At 34.3% G+C, this 22,901-nt stretch overlaps 3 protein-coding genes across 5 annotated transcripts in view; 1 reads left to right on the plus strand and 2 right to left on the minus strand.

Annotated features, from left to right (window-relative positions):
* The window catches only part of LOC149531238 (short-chain dehydrogenase TIC 32, chloroplastic-like), a 75,072-nt gene that overhangs the window by 1,562 nt on the left and 50,609 nt on the right, over positions 1 to 22,901 (plus strand). For all 3 annotated transcript variants that reach the window (XR_016358407.1, XM_089808451.1, XM_089808450.1), the window contains exon 3: positions 16 to 95. Coding sequence is in view for 2 of the 3 variants with exons in the window: in XM_089808451.1 (XP_089664577.1) it covers positions 16 to 95 (80 nt within the window). In the remaining variant the exon portion in view is untranslated. The remainder of the gene's footprint in view (positions 1 to 15; positions 96 to 22,901) is intronic.
* LOC149531239 (uncharacterized) lies at positions 18,758 to 20,465 on the minus strand. The gene is made up of 4 exons (XM_089808449.1): positions 20,144 to 20,465; positions 19,876 to 20,028; positions 19,327 to 19,727; positions 18,758 to 19,189 (listed from the first exon to the last, which is right to left on the minus strand). The coding sequence occupies exons 1-4, from the start codon at positions 20,355 to 20,357 to the stop codon at positions 18,773 to 18,775; spliced, it is 1,185 nt and encodes a 394-aa protein (XP_089664575.1). The 5' UTR covers positions 20,358 to 20,465; the 3' UTR covers positions 18,758 to 18,772.
* Positions 20,512 to 21,586, minus strand: LOC149531240 (uncharacterized). The gene is made up of 2 exons (XM_089808452.1): positions 21,369 to 21,586; positions 20,512 to 21,170 (listed from the first exon to the last, which is right to left on the minus strand). The coding sequence occupies exon 2, from the start codon at positions 21,136 to 21,138 to the stop codon at positions 20,512 to 20,514; it is 627 nt and encodes a 208-aa protein (XP_089664578.1). The 5' UTR covers positions 21,139 to 21,170; positions 21,369 to 21,586.

Below are 22,901 nucleotides of genomic sequence, written 5' to 3' on the forward strand. Positions count from 1 at the left end.
TTTCTGTTTGAAAAGAAATAATGCTGGAATCATGGCCTGCCCTTTCCAACTTTCTGAGGATGGCATAGAGCTTCAGTTTGCAACCAATCATCTAGGTACATAAAGACTTTATTGTACTTATCTCTCTGTTTCTCTGTTTCTATCTATCTATCAAAGTTTTGAACTGGTAAGGCTTAGGCTTAAAGGCTAGCATGCACTTATTAAGACATCTGAGTTCAAAGCTTGGCTATGGTAAAGCTTTCTAGCGGAGGGAACACAACAGTTGTAAGAGTTCAGGTAAATCCAAAAATTAAGAGTATATGCCTATTCATAGGAGGAATTGTAAGATCCCTTACCGGTATTTGTCCTTAAATATTCAGTAAGTCATGGAGAAACTTGGTCAAACAATTGTCTTGCACGGATTGTTCTGTAATTTCTGATTCTTCTTGCACCAAATCATATTATAAAATACAATCACTATGTATTGTAATTCCGTCAAACAAAAAACAAAACCAAGATGGATATTGATATGTAACTCGTGTGCACTTTGGATGTGAATATCAATGGATAACATGTAAATAACTGCCCAAAACTCAGGCAAATTGATTCCCAGCCTACCTGGTCATGTTTACATGGTATAGCCACACTAGAAGACCTTCAAATAAGTACCAACAATGTTCATGCACTGTAACAGCACTGTTCACGTCACTGTTACTGTTCATGACACTATTCACTTTACTGTTCACAACACTATTCACTTTACTATTCACAACACTACTCACATTACTGTTCACAACACTATTCATGTCACCTTCAATCTATGTCTTAGCTTGTTATTCAAACCAAAACTTCCACCATTAAGTCGAGATGTGAACTTTATAAGCATCCACCAATCTTTGAATGAGTGGTTTTCGTCCAAACCAAATTCTTGGTTCCAAGTGTTTCCATCCTTAGAACAATCCAATCACTGTATGTCAGCAACAAATGAAGTAGCTTCAATGAAATAATCTTATAACATATCCCCAAATGAATGAAGAGCTCTGCTTACATTGCTTCTCAAGTTGGTGAATGCCTTTACTTTTAGCAATTAAAAGTCACTTTTTAATTTATAAAGCCACTTTAATTTTATATAATCACTTCATATTATCTAGTAACTTTAACTCTATAAACCATCAAATAATATTAATTTCTCCTCTATTTGACCCCAAATAAAGTTGTCAGTGGAAAACATCCGTTCTGAATTAATTTATTAGCCTATTGGGATGAGAAAATAGGCTAAGCAAGCTCCTGGGGAGATTAAGGAAAAGAAGGGGACTTCATAGGGATCATCAACGAAATGTACGTTTCCAGTAATCTCACTTCTGCTTCTCTACAAATCTAAGATTCTATGATGGGTTTTCCTATCCACTTGGGCATTTTCTCAAGAATAAGTTCCATTTTGAAGTAAAATTGTTCTCTCTAACTGAAATAACAACATTCAATACCTATTACCTGGCTGCTAAAGCTTCAACTAAGTTCTGTATATGGCAAAATTTCGAAAGACTGGGTTGTTCTCTTCAGCTCAATAGTCAACAATGAAGATTCACTGCATAATGACTAAAGCTCTGGCTTGGCTCCTTTTGTTGAAAAAACTATTCAGACAGAGCTAAACACTGTTTCAGTACCATATCGTGCATTGATTACCGAATTAAAAAAATACATCATCTACTGACTATGTTTTAACTGCAGCCCATCAGAAGAAAACTTTATCCCTAAAAAGGTATCTTGTTTTGAACAATGCCTTTTGTGATCTAGATCTGTAGTGAGCATCCCATGTCCAATTCTTATCATGTAAGCTAATTGGTGAGTTTCCTTACTAAATAAGATGTTATACTGATACTTGTTTTATTGAAAGACCTTGGTGGTGCAAAAAAGAAAGCCCAAATCAAGGGGTTCTAGTGTTCTAATGACAGTATGGAGCAGATTCTAGAAATTGCAGAGAATTGTGCTTATGTGAAAAAAGGTGACTGCTAATTCCTGTTTGAAACAAGGAGGGAAATTTAATTTTTAGAAACAGAACACCTGATCCTAGTGAGTGAACCTGAAACAGAATAGATAATATGGCAAGAAAGGAAAGAAAAGGTTGTTCGATATAGATCGAGGAAGTAGAGTAGATCAAGGTATAAGTTCAAAATGGAGCTCTCTTTGGTGCAGCAGCACCTTGCCTTCACAGACAATCAAGATCTTATGATCATATTCAATGTTCAAATCATGTTCTTGTATGCTCTGAGGCTCTATGAAGCCATTGGAAGTCACTAGGAAGTTCTCATTTGTAAAATGATGAAATATTGTAATGATTGTCAATATTTTATCAATGAAAGCATGTTGCCATTAAGTCATCTTAGATGGATAAAGTGAATATGGGGTCTAGCAAGACATTATAAGTCATATAAATTCATTTTAAAGGGTTATGAGTTATTCTAGGTCATTGGAATAAATTAGGAGTTAAATGGTCAAAAAAGTGTCAAAGTTGTTAAAAAGTCATTATGCAAAATGCAAAAAAATGTTGTCTAGTGGAGGTTTTGGAAGTTGAAGGGTCAAGAATCGGTTTTGATCGGTTGTAATTGACCATTCAAGTATGCAAGGTTGATATATAAATGTTCCATTGTTTAATGGAAGAGGATTTGGAGTTTGGGTATGTGGAAGCAATAAAAACAATGTAAAATTCTGCAACTTCATGTATTTTCTCTGTTTCAGTCATTTTGTCCTTACAGTTATGGATTTTCTATGATTTGAAATTGATTGCGATTGATAGTATCAACTTTAAGAGTCTACTTTCGTATGAATTTGGTTTGAAGAAATTCCATGAAGTTTCAAGAGAGTTAGAGCAACTTTTCTTACAATGGGCTTAAAACTAGGCTATCGTAAACAGTCAGCATAAGAAATTGTGTAATTCCAACGTTCCTGGGTGGACAAAGCCTAAATTGTTTTAGATGATTTATTTCAACGCAATCATTCATTTTTCAGATCCTTAGATTTTAATCTTGTACTTTTCATAGGTTTTTTAGGATGCCCTAGCATTGTTACTTTATGTCTCAGACTGGTAAAAAGCAGTAAAAGTCTGATTTTGAAATCTTGATTGATGTATGATAGGGACAAGATTGTGTAAGAGAGCTCAGAGAGGTTGTGCAGATTCATTAGAAGGTGTTGGAAGCAGTGGCAAAGGGGGATAAAGCCATGAGTGTAGTTTCCAATAAACCCTCCTAGAAAGGGGCTTAATTGTGGGTTTTCTGATTTGGTATATTGATGGGTGTTTCAACTATGAAATTTGTGGATTTTGGTCATTTGGGACCTGTGAAGAAGTTTTGAGCATAGTTTGGAAGCTGAGGGAAGGTTTTGCTAACAGTTCCTTTGTAAAAGTGGCTTAGATAGGCTGAGGCTATGTAAAATCAGTCAAACATTTGAGTCAAATGTTCAAAAGGAGTTGTATGATCAGGTTGGGTATGTGTTGTGTCTCCCAAAAGGGTAATCAAAACCATTCCCCTTTGATTAGCCGCTAGGCTAGTAATGCGGGAACATGCCGACAGAAAAGCATGATGTCTCACCTAGAACTTGAAAATGATGGGCAGTTCCCTGTTACGGCTGCTGGAAAATGTTATATGGTAAATCTCACCCACCTGCAAATGTTGGCATATCCCATTTGCTGTTGGTTGGGCGCTGATTTTACTGCACCAACTTGTGAAAAACTTTAAAGTGAACACTGAGAAAAACGATTTCAATCCAGCGAATGACCTCTTCTATTCCATTCTCATTCAAAACCATCCGGCGTTTCTTGTCAGGCCTTGCAAAGGAAAACTATATCTGACTGTCTCGTTCCCAAAAAAATTTCATTTATTTCCAATACCCTATCTAAGACTGTAAAATTTCAGTAATGTTGCATGTTGCTCAATTCAAAGAAGCATTCAACTATTTTTAAACTAGTCCAATAATCATTTCCTCAAATCAGAGTTGCCGGAAACTCCTCTATCCATCCTTGGGCGCTCGTATCCTCGTATCCAATTTGGAAACGTATCCGATACTGCCCGGATACATGTCAAATATTGTACCCATGTCTGCCTAAAAAAACTTGATTTTCCAACCATGCCAAATGCTATGGGATTTGATTTTTCAAAAGATTTGACATAACACATCCCAAATTTGATTTCAAACAAAATTTATTAAAGCAATTTAAAAAAAAATGGTTTAAACAAAACCTGCACCAAATGAGAAAGACAAATAAAATGTTTATCTATTTCAGCAACCCATTTTCTGGGTTAGCTTCTACTGCAACTCTAGTATCTTTACATATTGTGAAGTGTTAACTTATAAATATTTATGTGTCAATATCGCTTTTGAAGTAATGAAGATCTCTTATAATAACACTGATAAACTATGTTAAATATATTTGTATGTTTTATTTATTAATGTTGTGTCCAGCTGTATCCATATGGGTGGTCTTAAAAAATGGCCGTATCTGTACCCAATACTGTATCCGTATTTGTATCCGTATCCGTATCCGTATCCATGCAACTTTGCCTCAAATTAATAATGTTTAGAAAATTTGGAGTTCGTGTACCTGTTCGGAAAAAGAAGGGACACATTAAAAAATATACAAAGGGCTCATCAACCAGGAATTTTGTTTGAGTCCTTTGCTCAGTTGCGTCAATATTTCTTTTCGTATGAGAAGTTCATGGGAGTCATTAAATTTTCAGTGTCAGAATGATTAGTAAATAAGTTCTATTAATACATTAGTAAACAAGGTATAATTTTATATTTAAAGATCTGTATAATTATTATATAAAGTTTTTTACATTTCAAAATATTTATTTTATGTTCATATTTTTTTAATGCTAAGTCTTTAATGTCTTTTTATTTCAGATTTCAGAGAATGTTGATTGATGTTCTGATTAGATAATTGGAAAGGCTTGGAGAGAAGGCCCCAGCTCTTAAAAATGTCAAAAGGTGGAAAGGAAGGAGTGAGACCACCCAACAAAAACTGGCAAACTAAACAGAACAATTTAATAAATTATTTTTGTGCTTTTTTGTTTTTATATATTGTAGTATTGAATTTGTGCTGAGATTCCTTGAATCAAGGATAGCAACCCTTATGACTACAATTAATTAATAATTTAATACTATTCTTCAAAAAGCATAGGAGTAAAATAATTTTAAAAATAGGTACAAATTGAACTAAAAGTATTAAGTATTTGTACTTTCTAATGAAAATATGTTTTCTTTTTCCTCTTTAAAATCATAACATGATTTCCACTAAATCTAATTTCTCATATAATTGTATATAAAAACATGTCATGAATAACAAATTTAGCTAGCATTCAAAAAAATTAGTGTAATAGATTATATAAAAGACCACTATATGTGACCGTAAGAGGAAGGTACTTTGTGAGATGTGGAGAAATATGAATGTATTAGGTTAAGTAACCAGACATTGTAAGATACAGATTTCTCTGATTTGTTACAGCAAATTCGTAAAATGTAATCGCAGGCTTCAGCAATGCGTGTGTTCTTCCTATAAATGTGAAGCTTAATTATTTCAAACATAGAGATTTGAAAAATAATTTATATAATGAGAAAATGCAAAATGAGAAGTTGAATATTCAAATTGTAAAAATGTAAATGATGAAAAAATAAAGATAATAATAATATAAATTTATGTTTAAGAAAATATATCTAAAAGTATAGCAAGAATTATAATTAATTAATAGTTTACAATCATATTTAATTTAAAAAGTCAAAATTTATAAAAAGATTTCCAACATGTAACTAAATTTTCATATAAATTTCAAAAATTTAAACAAACTTAAATAAATAAATGTTATTAAATATTTACTACACTACCCAAAATAAATCTTCACCACTAAATTAAACACTATAACAATCATACAATAGATAATGGTAATATTAGAATAATAGATAAAATAGATTATGGTATAAGATTATTTAACATAATCCTAATGACAAAACACAAGAGATATAATAGGAAGACAAAGAGGAAGAGGAGGAGGGGGAGGGAAAGGGAGATGATGAAGACGAGGAGGAGGAGGAGGAGGGGAAGCAGGTGATGGAGGAGGAAGAGGAGGAGAAAAAGGAGGAGGATGAGGAGGGGGGGAGGGGGATGGGAAAAGGAGAAGAAGGAGAAGGAGAGGAGGGGGAGGTGGAGGCAGCAGAGGAGAATACGAGGAAGAGGAAGAGGAGAAGACAGAAAAAATAGCATCGACCATTGATTCTACTTCAGTGAATTAGCTGAGATTGTATTAAACAATCTTGGAAGCCTCTCCTCCAACGTCACCACAAAAAGTTGAGAGATAGTATAGGGCATAAGTTGAACAAACCATTGAATTCAAACTATGCAAATTTGTGAAATTGAATTGGTAGGAGAAGTTGTTCCAAAAATACCACAATATGTGGGATATTGGAAACATATCACAATTTTCTTTGTGAATTAAAATATGATTAGTAAATATTAGAGAATGAAAATATCTCAATATTGAAATATGTGATCCACCTTTTCAAATGATGCAATATATCTTGCTATCGATGTAATCCTTCACTTAGATAGAGGAAATAAAAGAGATCAATTTACATTCCTATTAATTGTCTAGCCTTTTTTGCTAGAATGATGTAATACTAAATATGTTTTGCTATCAGCTAAAACATTGCACCTCTTTTGGGTCCAGTTGCTATTGGATATTAGGAGTGTGACTAAAGATATGTTAAATTTTGTCTCTGGACAAGGCTCATAGAAACTAGGATAGGTAATGTGGAAGTAATGACAGTTAGAGGAATCGATGTTTGTGGGAGTTACTAAGGTGTTGAAATGTGTTTGGGATGGTCTTAGGTGTTGCTAAAGTAGATAGTCTTGTGAACATCAAAGCCCTTATTTGGTGTTTGTAGCCTATAAGGTAGGGTGCCCTTGTGAAGGGAAAGCATGGAATTGTGAAGTTTCATGGTTATGGGATGTTTTGAAACAAATCTCATGAGAATCCTTGTTCATTATGAGATGTTCATGTGTCAAGAAGGTTTTCATGGTTGCACGATTGGGTCATTGAGCCCATTGTTGTGAGATGTGCTTACATATTGTTAATGTTGAACCTTGCCTTTGCATCACTCTTTAGGGTGCTTTTGCCCTAGTTGAGACATCCTTTATTTTCTTTTATTTTTTCATGGAGTAAAGTCATCGATTCTTGTGAGGCATTGCTTCCTCCCTTCTCATTCCTCTTTCCTTCCTTGTACTTGTGCCCCAAAATTTAGACAGTGAAATTCATTAAGCTTAATAAGGTAAAATGTTGAAGTATAATATGATTTCAAGTTACTTCTACACCCTTACTTTATAGGGTGCATGGAGATATGTGCAGCTGATTTGTGGCTAGCATAAACCTTAGGAAGCTGTATCCATGGCATGGCTATGGTATATATAGGAGGTAGTGGTTAGTTTATAATTATCATATTATGAATTTTGTTCTTATTGAAGACTATAGAGGTTTACCTCCTCATAGTGGCTTATTATTATCAAGTATTTGCAGCAAATTTTCTATAGTTTCTTCTCTTGTGCAAGAAATTTTATTACAAGTAGTATCAGAGCATGATCTTGGCATCTAGAGAGTAAGAAACAAGCTAAATTTTGTTGATTTGGGAGGTTGACTTGAAAGTTAATCTCTCTTTATTTTGTGATGTTTTAAAAATTTGTAGGATTCGTCAAGAACAATTTCAAGTAGCTACAATACACATTGGAGGTCATTTGGAGTATATTTGAATGAGTTATTGCAAAGTTAGGGATTTCATTAAATTCTCTTCTAAGCTTGCAAAATAGTAAATTTCTTGAGGTATTTTTAGGCAAGTAACTTCTAGATTTGTGTAAGTGACAGTGAAAATTTTCAGATTATTTGGAATAATTTATTGGAAAAATGTTTGTTAGGCATCACGATGAAATTGCAAACTAGAGGTCAAGGCAAGGATTGCTAAATAGTTAGAAAAAATCCTCAAAGGATATAGATTGAAGTCAGTACTAGGTGGAACTTCATATTTGATGCTGTCTACAGTAGATGAAAATGTCCACCAATTGAAAGATGGTATGCTTAAATATACTCTAAAATAAAAGGAGAAACAACTAGCATATAGCATGAAATGAAAGGACAATGGGAAAGGGCAATCTAATATCTATACATAACTCATTTGTACCAAGGGTACAACACTATACATAACTCTTTCACTCCCAATTCTTCAATCCTTTGAACAAGTCAATCTTGTTCTAACAATGGTACTCACTCTAGGTCTCAAAACTTATTATTGAAGATGAATGTGTGTATTCTGGTGGCAAGGATCTAATTACTTGTTTAAATCAAATGGAGATTTTTTTTAATGTGCACCAAATCCTAAATGGGCAAAAGGTGATTGTGGTTTCCTTATATTTGGGACAATGGCTATGTGCTTAACCAAAGAAAAAAGTTCCTAGTATCACTTGATCAATTTTTATAGAGGAACTATAGTTACACTATAACAATAATGCATCAAAAAATCACTTCACTTAGTCATCTAAAGTTCTAAACTGAAGTGAATAGGATCAGTCAAGGATTATATTCAACAATTCTGGACCTATCCTTTTGAGTGTAAAAAATTATAGAGGAGAACTTGATGAATTTTTTTAGTGAGCTTAAAGATCATATTTGAAATTAGGTATGCATATTTAATTCTCTTAATGTCTTCAATTCTTTTAATAATTGCATGTAGGGTAGAGGAAATTTTACTAGCTCCTAGAAGGCAAAGGTTTACTGGCACAAGAGATAAATTCCTTCCACAAACAAATTTTTAGCCAATTACATTGATTTAATGTCCCTTTATAAAGCACTTCAACATGGTGATTGCTAGCCTATTCAGTGGGTTTTCATAGGCAAATGAGCTTAGGGTTAGGGGACTCATGGTGAGAGTTCAATCCAACATATTTGGTGGTGACAAATGTTGTATTGATCTTAAGCAGTTGAGATTTTTATAATAACCTTTTCTAGAGTAAATTTAGCTATTTGGTCCATACTACTTTTAGCAAGTTTTAGGTTGGACACTGACTTGTTTAGTTGCCAATGTTTCTATTTTTGGGGTGTCAGTTAGAGTAGGTGATGATGATATTTTCAGACTTCAATATGGTCTAGTTTATTTAATTTAAATCATGATAAGCTATAAACTTAAATTAAATAATTAACTTTATAATTATTTAATTTCGTAATATTTGACTATATGGGTAACTAGGTTAAAATTAAAAATATTTTTGGGTAAAATATCGATAAAGTAACTTTATGGGGTTGGGCACCACCATTAGGGAGATATAAGGTGTTTAAAATTGAATCTTAGTTAGGTGTGGGTTTTTGGAAGCCTGTATAAGTAGTTTATGAGGTTATTTACTTTATGTTTGGATTAATATTTTGAAAACAGATCTGGCTGGTTGAACTTGTTCATCTTGTGGCTTTGGGAGGATGAAAATCCTTGCAAGGAACATCCTCTACATCAGTAAAAGATCTAATTTGGAGGACTTGATGGTGATTTCACTCAGAAATCATAGTTGGGCTTCATAGTTTGATAATTGATTTACATCTACAATGTTAATTTCAGAATGTCAGGACAGATTTGAGGGAGTTATAAGGGAATAAAGAAGTTTTTTGCAAATTTTGAGGGAGTTTCTACTTTCTTTTTCTGACCCCACCATTTCGGCTTCAGGCCATACTGTAGAAGGGTTTGGTGTTTCTGAGTCAAGTTTGGCCAATTACTTGACTAAGTCTTGCTCCAAGGTTCCCAAGTCTTAGGCTTGGACTTAATTACAGAACGTCAGGACAAATTTGAGGGAGTTATAAGGGAAGAAAGAAGTTTTTTGCAAATTTTGAGGGAGTTTCTACTTTCGTTTGCTGACCCCACCATTTTGGCTTGAGGCCATATTGTAGGAGGGGTGCAGGGTTTCTGAGTCAAGTTTGGCCAATTAATTGACTAAGTCTTCCTCCAAGATTCTCAAGTCTTAGGCTTGGACTTTGGAGTTCTAGGTGTGGACTCTTCTAGCACTTGAATATAATAGGCATAACAACTGAAATTTAAAATTTTGAGAGTTTGAGGGTCATATGACAAGTGTAATGTCTGAATTATGACAAATTGATAGTTAAATTAGACTTCTATGTTCTCTAAATGCATTGATTTCTTTTTAATGCAATTTTTAGCTTTTTTGTACTGATTGTGTGTTGACTTTTTTTACTGAGTCTATGCTGAGTCCCAAGTTCAATTCAAAATTTTGGACTGATGAGTCAAGTCTGAGTTGGAGTTTTTAATCTTTGATTTGAAGAACCATCCCTCTCTCCAAAATTTGGCGATAAGTTAGCCACCCCCAAAACCTTTTCCCATGTCTTCAGAACTTAGAGAGACATTGTAAAACAAAGACATTTGTCAAGTAGGAAGATTGGGGAAAAGGGGGCTCCCAATGATTTAGGAAATTTTAATTTTAGTTTCTGTCAACTAGATGCATAATGTTATGCTTTCCACTTAAGATGATATGATATATTTCTGCTGTAACTTGTGATAGCACTTACTGATTTCCGTGTGTTTCAAGTTACTCTGTTACTGAATATGTATTTGATATAAACATGGCTATCTCCTGTAGAGACATGTCTCTTGTTAAAATCTTAACTCACATTAGTTATTGCTTTAATTATATCACAAATGATATTTGCTCAATGTATATATATATATATAAAATTGATAATATATATGTATAATATATCTTGGCCCTTTTGCATCATTATAGGAAGCTTTTGCTATACATTTCACATATATAATATACATATAGTATATATATGTATGTATATGTATAATATATCTCATATATATATATATATATATATATCTTCTTAGAATTTATGATCAATAATAATAATAATGCTTCATGATAATAATAGTGAAGAATAGATATTAAATGTTTAAGGCATATAGGCCATTCAAACATTTGTTTTTTTTCTTCGAGTGGAATCATCCGATCGAAGCTACAATCGTTAACACTCCCTCTTAGCTAGGGAGGATGATTTCTATCCAAATAAACAACATAATGTACTGTTGTTACCTCACAATATCATTAGGAGTATGGTATGTCCAAGAATATCAATCATATGATATTTGACCATACTCATATCTTTTCTTGGTATGTGCACTGACATCACATCTCATGATGTCTATCACAGAAGATATCTTCTCATGGCATATCGATGGATACTACGTATGATAGTATCCACCATGACATATCTCAGTAATATAACTTATTGTAGTTGCACACTACTTAGTTAATTACATAAAAGACATGAACTATCATGATCTCTCATAGACATCAACCATATGATATCCATCATGATAGGTTAAACTATTGTTAAGGTTGTCACCTTACAATAGTAACTGCAATCAAACATCATTGAAAGATTGTCACCTTTCATGATGCTTCTACAAAATCATGTAGTAACTCCCATGACATCCACCATGAACCATATTAGAGGATGGATCCACCATGGATATTCCCAAAGGGTGGAACAAGGGTTTTCACCTCAAACTTCTCTCTTACAGAGAAGGACATATTAAAGTACATCTCAGGTAATCACTAATGCCAAGGCTCCCTCTCAATAAGTGCCCCAATCAATAACTCCAAGCTTGTCTTCAATAATGTACAAACTTCACTTTGCCAGAAGGCTTGAAGAAAAAATCATTTGTCAGATCTCTAGTGATAATGTACTCTGAATGAATAGCATTCCAAGTATCTATCTATGGTTTAGGCATTTGCATAAGGCCTTTCAGTCTATACACATGGAACTTCATCTCATGAATCATAGTCGTCTAACTGCTATAATTTACTGATCACTAGAGAATCCATCTTGACATTATCTACTCCCTCTGAATAAATATGACCAAGATCTCAAAGGTCAACTTGAGCATATTCTCCATCTTCTCCCTCTATCATGGAAGCATACCTTGATCCATAATAACAAGAGTTAATGTACTAAACTATGGATTTATCTTTTGGCTTGGCAACACCAAACGTTAAACATAATGTGGTTACCTTTTGAAGCTTCAAGTACATGCATCAACTTCCTAAATTCTTCGTCCAAGGTTTCCTCTAATTAAATGTCATGCTCCCTCTTGTTATGGAAGGATACTCATAATCTAAATCTTAGAAGATATTTTTGTAATGTCCCCTATATTGAGGAACAAATTCAATAATGAATATTAAAGACAATATTAGAAAAGTTAAATAAATAATGATAAAAATATAAGATATATAATACTATTGGTTAATGCATATAATCATAGAATTAGTAAATAACATATATTATAAACTATTATTAATATAATAATATATATTTTTTATAGTAATATATTATTATAATATTTCAATTGTTAAATAATAATAATATCTTGTTAATAACAATAACCATGGCTGGACATCAAATGTAATATGTAAAAACATAAAAATAATATAATCAATCAAAATAGTCATATGATTAACTTTGTGTCTATATGGTGAAGATAGCGATAAACTAACCTTTATATCAAATTTGATAACCGTTGATAGGTGAAGTCACCGCATGACATTGATGAATATGGAATAGTCACTATTTAAACAAAACAGTGTATAGTCTAAGAAAGATGTGATTAATAGAAAGGATTGTTGAACATTGAAATGATAAGACGCCTTGAAAAGATACAACCACTCAACACGGAGGAAGCTATTGAAATAGTAAGGGAGATATATAAAGTGAGGGATTACAGACCAATCAAAGGAGGACTACAGAGAAGTGATAAGACACTGAATGCATTGGGATGCACAGCAGACAAATTTTATTGAATAGAGAAGTATTAGACATGAGCAATCGAAGGAGGAAAATCAGCAAATAAGGAAAAAATAGTGGGCATACATTTAACAATATACAAACTAAGAGATATCAGCAAAACATATTACATGGCAGACTATATTATAGAAATCATTATCTATAGAACAAGATGGCATAGGCTACAGTATGCAGGAGGACAAAGCTCATCATGTAATTCCAAAGATAGAAGATAATATAAGCAGCAACTATATGGAACGGAGAGCACAGACGCTATTGAATTATACTCAGCACTCATGGATTGAACAGGCAGTGAATAACAGAGGTAGTAATCATAGGGAAGCAATCAGAAACCAGATACAATCAATAGAATATTCATATTGGGGATTTTCACAAAAGAATAATAAGGATGATATAGTGTTTGGGCAGCTGTGAACATTTGGGTGATTGATTAGCGTATAAACACATCAACACAAACCTTTCGAATCTCATATCAACTTCTTAAAATAGTCAATGATAAAATGATATGTTACGAGATTTGGTCACAAGAACAGTATCATGTACACCAATTAATTCTTGAAGGAATTGCCAGTAGTATTGACGCATGAAATCAAAAGTTCAAGGAATATTTTAATACCTCAGATAATGATAGAAGGATTACATTTACCACCAAAGAGACAGAGATCTCTGGCCGTATTTGGACATGAAAGAAGAAAACAAACAATCATTGGGAGTAGCAGACAAGAAGTTGTGCAACGTGAGGGAACCATGAACACCAATCTGATTGCTAAAAGAGTGCCCAATCAGTATTTTAATGTACAGCTGTAGAAACTATAACATATGGAGAATACAATGCCCATCATCAATCATCAGTATTTCATATTTCTTCCATAATTGCATCGAATAAGTAAACTAGTAATCCATCCAACACTTTTTATATTACATTCAGCATGAATACCAAATATAGTAAGCGACAGATAGATAAGAAGACTTTGTCAGCAATAACACACAAGGGATTCACCATAAGGAACTCATGACAGAAGTAAAACATTATCGGCATTAGATTGAAAAGAGTCAAAAAGAGATTGAAGGGCTTGGAAGTAATGTAACCAATATAGAAACAGCAAGACAACAAGTGTTGATGACATCAAATCAAAGTTTAAAAGATATATGTATCGAATCGCTGAATCATTAAAGAGGAAACTTTATAAGATATTTAAGGAAGAAGTAATAGACCACTGTATTAGAATTATAAAAGGGAAAACACAGCCCATTATATTCAGCAGAGATTATAGTAATTGTGACTTCTTTTATGAGGCATAAGCTACAAGGTTCTAATAAGAACACAACATATTCATATCAATTGTGTTTCTATAGACAACTTGTTATTATAGCAAGACTTGACATATCAATCTTCATTACAAAAAACTTTTGAGTTGAATCAAAATCACTAGTTCAAAGAGTTAAGGACATATATGTTTTAAAAATAAACCTCTTATTATAAAAAGTGAGAAATATTTTCTCAATATTCCAAACAATGGGACAGGGACATTACAGCAGTATCAAGCATAATCTTGCCATCCTGTGGAAACTAATGCAAAACAATAATGGAGAAAATAGAATCTAAAAGATGAACCAAATAGTTATAAGGACAATACAAGATGAACATTGTTAAGATGAAAGATAGCAAAAGAAAATATCATACTTTCAGATATAAGAATCTCACTTAAGAAGCATAAAGAGGATAACAACACACACAAAAAAACACATGGAAGTTGTTGATGAGCCATGTAAGAGAGCATCACAGATCAGAAAACTAAATATCAAAGGGCATGAATGGTAATGACAATTTATGTCATGAAAAAAGAACAATTTATGGCACTAAGGAACTATGAGACTTGGGAAGAGATAAAGTCTCTCCCAATAATTATAGAGATGGATAATCTTAAAGGAATATCCATAGAGGCCTTAGGATGAGATAAAGTCTCTCCTAAGGATTAAACAGAGATGGATACTCCTAAAGGGCTATCCATAGAGACCTTAGGATGAGATAAAGTCTCTCCTAAGGATTAATAGAGATGGGTAATTTCTAAAGGGACACCCATAGAGGCCTTGGGACGAGATAAAGCCTCTCCTAAGGATTAAATAGAGAGGGATAATCCTAAAGGGATATCCGATTATCCCTAGCGACTTGGGATGTGATAAAGTCTCCTAAGGATTGCAAAGATGAATACGCCCTAAAGGGATACTCATAGAGGCCTTAGGACGAGATAAAATCTCTCTAAAGGATTAAATAATGAGGGATAATCCTAAAGGGATATCCATAGAGGCCTAAGGGCAGGATAAAGTCTCCCCTAAGGTTTAAAAATACATAGTAAAAAGGGTATCCATAAGATCTGGAAGAGATCAAATTTGTACTCATCAAGATTTATCATGGACAAGGGATATGCATAGCCAGGAGCAAGAAAATTTCACAATAGATCAAGATAAGTTCCTTCTTTGTTAGTAACTCAAATTGAATCTTATAATCTTTAAATTTATATTTATAACCATCTAATCCCAAAATGAAATTTCTGTTGTAGGATGAAAGTGAGACGCATTGATCAAGGAGAAAATATCAAATTTGCTTGAGGACAAGCAGTTTTGAAGAGGGGCGGACTGTATTGTCCCCTATTTTGAGGACCAAATTCAATAATAAATATTAAAGACAATATTAGAATAATTAAATAAATAATGATAAAAATATAAGATATATGCATATAACCATAGAATTAATAAATAATATATATTATAATCTATTATTAATATAATAATATATTATTGCTATAATAATATATTATAATAATTGTTAAATAATAATAAGATTTTATTAATAACAATAACCATGGCTGGACATCGAATGTAATATATAAAAACATAAAAATAATACAATCAATCAAAATAATTGTATGATTAACTTTGTGGCTATATGGTGTAGATAGCGATAAACTAACCTTTATATCAAATTTGATAACCGTTGATAGGTGAAGTCACGACATGACTGTGTATAGTCTAAGAAAGATGTGATTAAAAGAAATGATTGTTGAACATTGAAATGATAAGACGTTTTGAAAAGATACAACCACTCAACATGGAGGAATTTATTAAAATAGTAAGGGACATATATAAAGCGAGGGATTACAGACCGATCGAGGAAGGACTACTAAGCAACGGTAAGACACAATGCATTGGGACACACAACAGACAAGAATTATGAATAGAGAAGTATTAGACAAGCAATTGAAGGAGGAAAATCAGCGAATAAGGAAAAATTAGTGGGCATACATTTAACATATACAAACTAAGAGATACCAGCAAAAGATATTAGACGAAAGAATATATTATAGAAATCATTATCTATAGAACAAGATGACATAGGCCACAATATGCAGGAGGGCAAATGATGCAGGAGCATCGAGCTTGGATTTTTGTAAACCTTATGGTTTGCACAGTTGGGGATGTGTTCGAGGCATATTGGTGGACCTTTTCCTATGTGTGCATAGAGTTTGGAGTAATTGTCTTGGAGTTAGAGCCATTTTGGTGACTGTTGGTCGTGTGTTCCTGATTTACTGGCAGAGCTTTGGAGATTATATTTGTGAGCTTTGATCCGAGGGAGTTGGTGTGTGCACTCTTGGATTTGGATCGTTGGTTGATACGTGGACCTATGTCTAAGTGCACATATTCTTATGTTTTCTTGTGAGTTAGTTATGCATTGTAAACTTGGGGCTTGTCCTAAGTATTTAATTTATGTTGTGTATTTAATGTCTGTTGCAAGCTGACTTGTGGCTTGATGGGTATAATTAATGTGGGTGCATTAAATTAATGTAATTTGAATAGGCTGACCTATGGCTTGGTTTAGTATAAGTAGAGGGTCTTGTGGAGTCTAGAGTCATTATCATTCAAGTGGAAGAAGACGAGTAGCTGAGGAGTGAAGTTTGAGCAGAGCTAGTAGCTAAATGTGGCATGGAAAATAAGAAGGTTGTTTGGTGGCTTGTGAGCACGAGTTTAGATTCTTCTTGGATTTCTCTACTAGGTTGCGGATTTGGGCTAGCTAGTGGTTTGGATCTTGCGAGATCTTGTTGAACTCTTATTGTAATTGTTGATGTATTTGGTCGTAACCCGGAAGCCTTACAACTGGGCATGTTGGATGAAAATCTTATTATGAGAATTGACATTGTGTGGATCTAAATCTTTGTGTTATTGTTTATATTCCGTTGTGTGATTATTTGCTGGGGGCTAGGACATCTCCTTTGGGGATTCTCCTACCTTGCACTGCATCAACAAAGCTCATCATTTAATTCCAAAGATAGAAGAAAATATAAGTAGCAACAATATGGAACGGAGAGCATAGACGCTATTGAATCATACTCAGCACTCAGAGATTGAACAGGCAGCAAATAACAGAGGTAGCATAGGCTACAGTATGCAGGAGGAAAAAGCTCATCATTTAATTCCGAAGATAGAAGATATTATAAGCAGCGAGTATTTGGAACAGAAAGCACAAATGCTATTGAATTATACTCAGCATTCATGGATTGAACATGCAGCAAATAACAGAGGTAATTATCATAGGGAAGCAATCAGAAATCAGATATAATGAATAGATTATTCATATTGGGGATTTTCACAAAAGAGTAGTAAGGATGATATAGTGTTTGGGCAGCAGTGAACATTTGGGTGATTGATTAGCATATGAACCATAGAAACGTGAATCGGAATCGGATCGGAATCGGCAAGGCCAAATCGAATCGTGAATCGGCACTGAATCGGCGATGAATCGGCAAATTTGAAAAAACCCTTTAAATTTAAAGATTTTAACAATTTAAAACTTATTTCATGCACCCTTTATTGAATATAACTTAAGCACACTATAACATCATCAAATAGAAGTTAAAACTTAACATACATAAACATGAAACATAAAATCCATCACATACGTAACTATGTTATCTAAGATTCTAAAATGTAAATTGTAGGCTAGCTGAAGTAAATAGAAATCAAATGATCATAATGATTTAAATCATAGAATGTATGTAAGATGATCCATAAGACATCAAATCATAAATTTATGTAAGAATCTAAGATGAAGATCCATGAAAGTTTGAAACTTTGAAACATATGTCTATCAATGATTCAGTATCAATATCTGTAAACAAAATATAAAAACAAGGCTCTAGCTCAAGCCTCAGGCTCATAGTCATCATCATCCTCAACATCATCCTCAAGCTCGGCTACAGCCTCAGCCTCAGCCTCTAAGTATCCAGTCTGCCTAGTAGCAAGGCGTCTAATGTAGGTCCTAGAGGACTGTCGAGCCATATCTCCCGCATATAAGATGGGCTCACGAATGTCGCTAGGGCCTGTGTCTGTACGTGCACGTGTGCGTCTACCAATGCCTGAAGAACGTGCTCTAGCTGCCTCAGCCTCTATATCCACTTGGTCAATCCACGCACGGTCTTCCTCAGTGAAGACTGGATCTACAACCTCTGTGAGCCACTCTGATTCTGGATCAATCTCCTCCAGAATGATCGGAGAGGAGTCAGTGCCCAAAATCTGTCTGATCCTAAGACGGAGGTTGTAATGAACGAAGACAAGATCATTCAACCTCTGCACTGTCAACCTGTTTCTCCTCTTCGAGTGGATGTGCTCGAACATGGACCAACTGCGCTCACATCCAGAAGCGCTGCTTGGCTGACTCAGAATACGAATGGCAATTTTTTGAAGTTTTGGGGTTGTGGCCCCAAATATTTGCCACCATCTATCTGAAATAAGGGAAAATAAAAATAATTAGTCTCATTTACAAATTACAAATTACAAGTTAACTCTAAAATTACATAATCAACTTTAAGTTTAGAATCTAGATTCATGAACATTGAATATATTATTTAATTTTTACCTGGCTGTATTGTTTCCCGAGCACCTATGGCTACCCTGCTAGAGAAAAGTGGCCCTTCTTTATTATTGAACTTATCAAGCTCAATAATTGCAGCACTGCTATCCTCATCAGTACTCAACCTCTGGATCACTGTATATAATCCGGTGAGAACCTCCTCATCCGCCTTGAAGTCAGGACGGAAACGAAATGCCGAATTCAAAAAGTAAGCTGCTGCATGGATGGGTCTGTGGAGCTGATTCTGCAATCTCCTATCAATGATGTCCCAAATAGGGGCATACTTCTCCTGCACTCCTGCATACTGAGCTCTAATGGCCTCCTTGGCCCTATCCATGCCCTCATATATGTAGCCCATAGAGGGCTTCTCCCCATCAGCAGTTCGTAGGAGAGATACAAGAGGCTCAGTGGCCTACATATAAAGTAAAACAAAAATTTGAGTCAAAACTTAAACATAGAATAATTCAATAATATAAGGTAAAACTAAATCATTAAACAATTAGCATAGTAAACTGTAAAATATTAAATGTTAAATTGCAATAAAATTACCTTAAGTATTTCTCTAGCAGGTTTCCAAAAACCATCATCATCAAATATGCAATCCACCACATCTATCCCTGCAGTGGTCGTAGCATAGGAAGATGAAATCCACTCCCGCCCAACAAACATGCTCCTCAAATCATCCCTTGATGTCAACAAGGACTGCAAGGTGATGAAATTCGAGGCAAACCTCGTGATCCCTGGACGAGCTAACTCTTTGTCTCCTGTGTACTTCCTCATTGTGCTAAGGACAAATGAATGATTATAAATAAACTTACATATGTTTTTTGCCCTTTCCACACATGACTTGACCCACTCAAGTTTGCCAATTTCCTCCAACATGAGGTCAAGGCAGTGTGCTGCACAAGGGGACCAAAATATGGTGGGGTGCCTCTCCATCAAAAGTTTGCCTACAACAATTTTAAGATAATTAGAAATTCAAATTTCAAACATGTTAGAACTTAGAACTTAGGAAACTTAGAAATTCTAAGTTAGAATTAGAAAAAGTTCAAAATTCAAATAAATTTATTTTCAAAACTTAAAAAGTTAAAAGTTTACCTGCAGCAACATAACTTGCTGCATTATCCGTCACCACTTGCACCACATGTTGTTCCCCCACCTCTGCTATAACTTCCTCAATAACCTCACATAAGTATGTGGCGTTTTTTACATGAGCAGAAGCATCAATGGATTTGAGGAACATGGTATATCCTACAAGTAACAAAACAACGAATTATAATTACTATTAGCAATCAACAAATCAAAATTTGAAATAGTCAATCACGATTCAAAATTATGTATGTAGGAAAGTAGAATGATCAATCACCTCCACAGGATACAAGAAAATTGAGGAGTGTTCTTCCCCTCCTATCTGTCCAACCATCAGTCATGATGGTGCAACCCTTTTCGATCCACTCCTTTCGGTTGTCCTCAAGCTCATGCCTCATATCCTCAACCATTTCCTCCAGGAGGTATCCACTCAACTCAGCCTCAGTTGGGGCTTTAAACCCCGGACCACAAATGGCAACTGCATCTATCATGTTCTGCCAATAAGGAGTCCTGTCACAAATAGATAATGATATTGATTAGAAATTTAGATGTCAAAAACTAAAATCATAAAACAAGTAGATATAATTAAAGTTTTACTTTTACTTTTAACTTTAACTTTGAAGATAACAAAGAAAAAAGAATCAATTACTTGGCTGCAATAAATGGAATGTTGCAAAAGTACCAGAATTTGCAAATCTCTTTTCTAGCAGCATCATGAATCTCCTTGTTCAAACCCATGCCCTCAAGCGTGGGTTGGGAGCCAGGAGTAGTGCGGGGCACAAAGTAACTATCCATTCTGCTTTTTCGCACTCTAGGCCGCAATAGGTTGGTGTTGGACTCTGTCTCAGTATGAGACCGACTACCACTAACACTCACATGAGCACTAGCACTAGGATGAAAAGGAGGCCTAGAAGAACCCTCCCCAACACAACCTACGGATGCGGAAGCTGATGCAGATGCACTTGCAGATGTAGATGCGGTTGCGGATGTGGGAGCACGGGAGCCAATACCTCTTAACCCTTCAAGTTGCATTTTCTTAGTCAACTTGTCTTGTTCAATTTTTTCTAATGCCACTAAACAAGAGCGTTTTGCCTCAGCGGTTTGTTGAGTGCAAACTGTGACATCATGGCCAGGTATGCCAGCAATGTGGTATTTCAATCTATAGATACCTCCCGAATTTATTTTTTCTTTGCAAAATATACATTTTGTTTGATATTTGGTTCTCCCAGGAAACTCTTCATTATATTTCCAGCATTCATCTTTTTTACCCATTGTGGAAATTGGAAAATGAAAGCAAAGGGCTGCTGCAATAAAAAAATTCATGTAAAAAATCAAAGTTTGCAACTAATAAACAAAAACTACAAAACAACAAACCCTAGTTTGCAATTTAGTAAAACTAAAAATAAAAAACATTCAAGATTTGCAAATGAAGTTTGAACACTAAAAAAATTTAACAAAAAATGCATACTACACTAACATGCAAAAAAAAAACCAACACTTACCTCTTGCAAATGAGTTGAGGAGTGTTGATATTGACTCCTTAATGCTCCCAATGCAATTTATGGCCTCCCCAAATGGACTTCTGATCTCTTTGGTGCTCTTCCTTCTTGCCGGTTGGAAACCTATGGATTCTCTTTTCTCTTCTTCTCTCTCACTCTTCCTCTCTTCTACTCATACTAAGCAAATAGAAGGCTCTTTAGGGTTATAACAAAGAGGAAAGTCAACTTAGAAAGAAAATAAAACATGTGTTTTTTTTAAAAAATTGAACTTTCTATCCTTGCTGCCGCGGCCGATTTCTGGAGATTCACGATGGCGATTTTGGTGATTTTTGCCATGAATCGCCGATTCAGGTGATTCACACGAAAAAATCGCCACCAGCGATTTCCGATTCCAAAAAAATCGGGAGCCATGAATCTTATCGCGATTTCGACGATTTCATGGCGATTTTTGGAACTATGATATGAACACATCAACACAAACCTTTCAAATCTCATATCAACTTCTTAATATAGTCAATGATGATGAAATGATATGTTAGGAGATTTGGTCACAACAACAATATCATGTACATCATTTAAATCTTGAAGGAATTGCTAGTAGTATTGAGGCATGAAATAAAAAATTCAATTAATATTTTAATACCTCGGATAATGATAGGAGGACTACATATACTGCCAAAGAGAAATAGAGATCTCTGGTCGTATTTGGACATGAACTAAGAAAACAAAGAGTCATTGAGAGTAGCGGACAAGAAGTTGTGCACTGTGAGGGAACCATGAACACCAATGTGATTGCTAAAAGAGTGCCTAATCAGTATTTTAATGTGCAGCTGTAGAAACTATAACATATGGAGAATACAATGCCCGTCATCGATCATCAGTATTTCATATTTCTTCCATAATTACATCGAATAAGTAAACTAGTAATCCATCCAACACTTTCTATATTACACTCAGCATGAATACCAAATATAGTCAGCGACAAATAGATAAGAAGACTTTGCCAGCAATAACACACAAGGAATCCACCATAGGGAACTCATGACAGAAGTTAAACATTATCGACATTAGATTGAAAAGAGTCAAAAAGAGATCAAAGGACTTGGAAGTAATGTAACCAATATAGAAACAGAAAGGCAAAAAATATTGATAACATCAAATCAAAGTTTAAAAGATGTGTATCGAATAGCTGAATCATTAAAGAAGAAATTTTATAAGATATTTAAGGAAGAAGTAATAGACCACTATACTAGAATTATAAAAGGGGAAACCCAGCTCATTATATTCAGCAGAGATTATAGTAATTGTGACTTCTTTAATGAGGCATAAGCTACAAGGTTCTAATAAGAACACAACATATTCAAATCAATTGTGTTTCTATATATAACTTGTTATTATAGCAAGACTTGACATATCAATCTTCATTATAAAACACTTTTGAGTTGAAGCAAAAACTCTAGTTCAAAGAGTTAAGGACATTTACGTTATACAAATAAACCTCTTATTACGAAAAAGTGAGAAATAATGTCTCAATAT

Source organism: Cupressus sempervirens, chromosome 11 (genome assembly GCF_028749045.1).
Source record: "Cupressus sempervirens isolate cs-2001-9-10 chromosome 11, ASM2874904v1, whole genome shotgun sequence".
Classification (NCBI taxonomy): Eukaryota; Viridiplantae; Streptophyta; class Pinopsida; order Cupressales; family Cupressaceae; genus Cupressus; species Cupressus sempervirens.

Bases quoted from the DNA above. Each gene is read 5' to 3' on its own strand.
- LOC149531239 (XM_089808449.1), bottom strand. From the start codon at position 20,357: ATGATAGATGCAGTTGCCATTTGTGGTCCGGGGTTTAAAGCCCCAACT. The intron at 20,029-20,143 runs GTGATTGATCAT...TGTTACTTGTAG, and splicing joins TTTTCTTGTATCCTGTGGAG to GATATACCATGTTCCTCAAA. The intron at 19,728-19,875 runs GTAAACTTTTAA...AAATTGTTGTAG, and splicing joins AGCAAGTTATGTTGCTGCAG to GCAAACTTTTGATGGAGAGG.
- LOC149531240 (XM_089808452.1), bottom strand. From the start codon at position 21,138: ATGGGTAAAAAAGATGAATGCTGGAAATATAATGAAGAGTTTCCTGGG.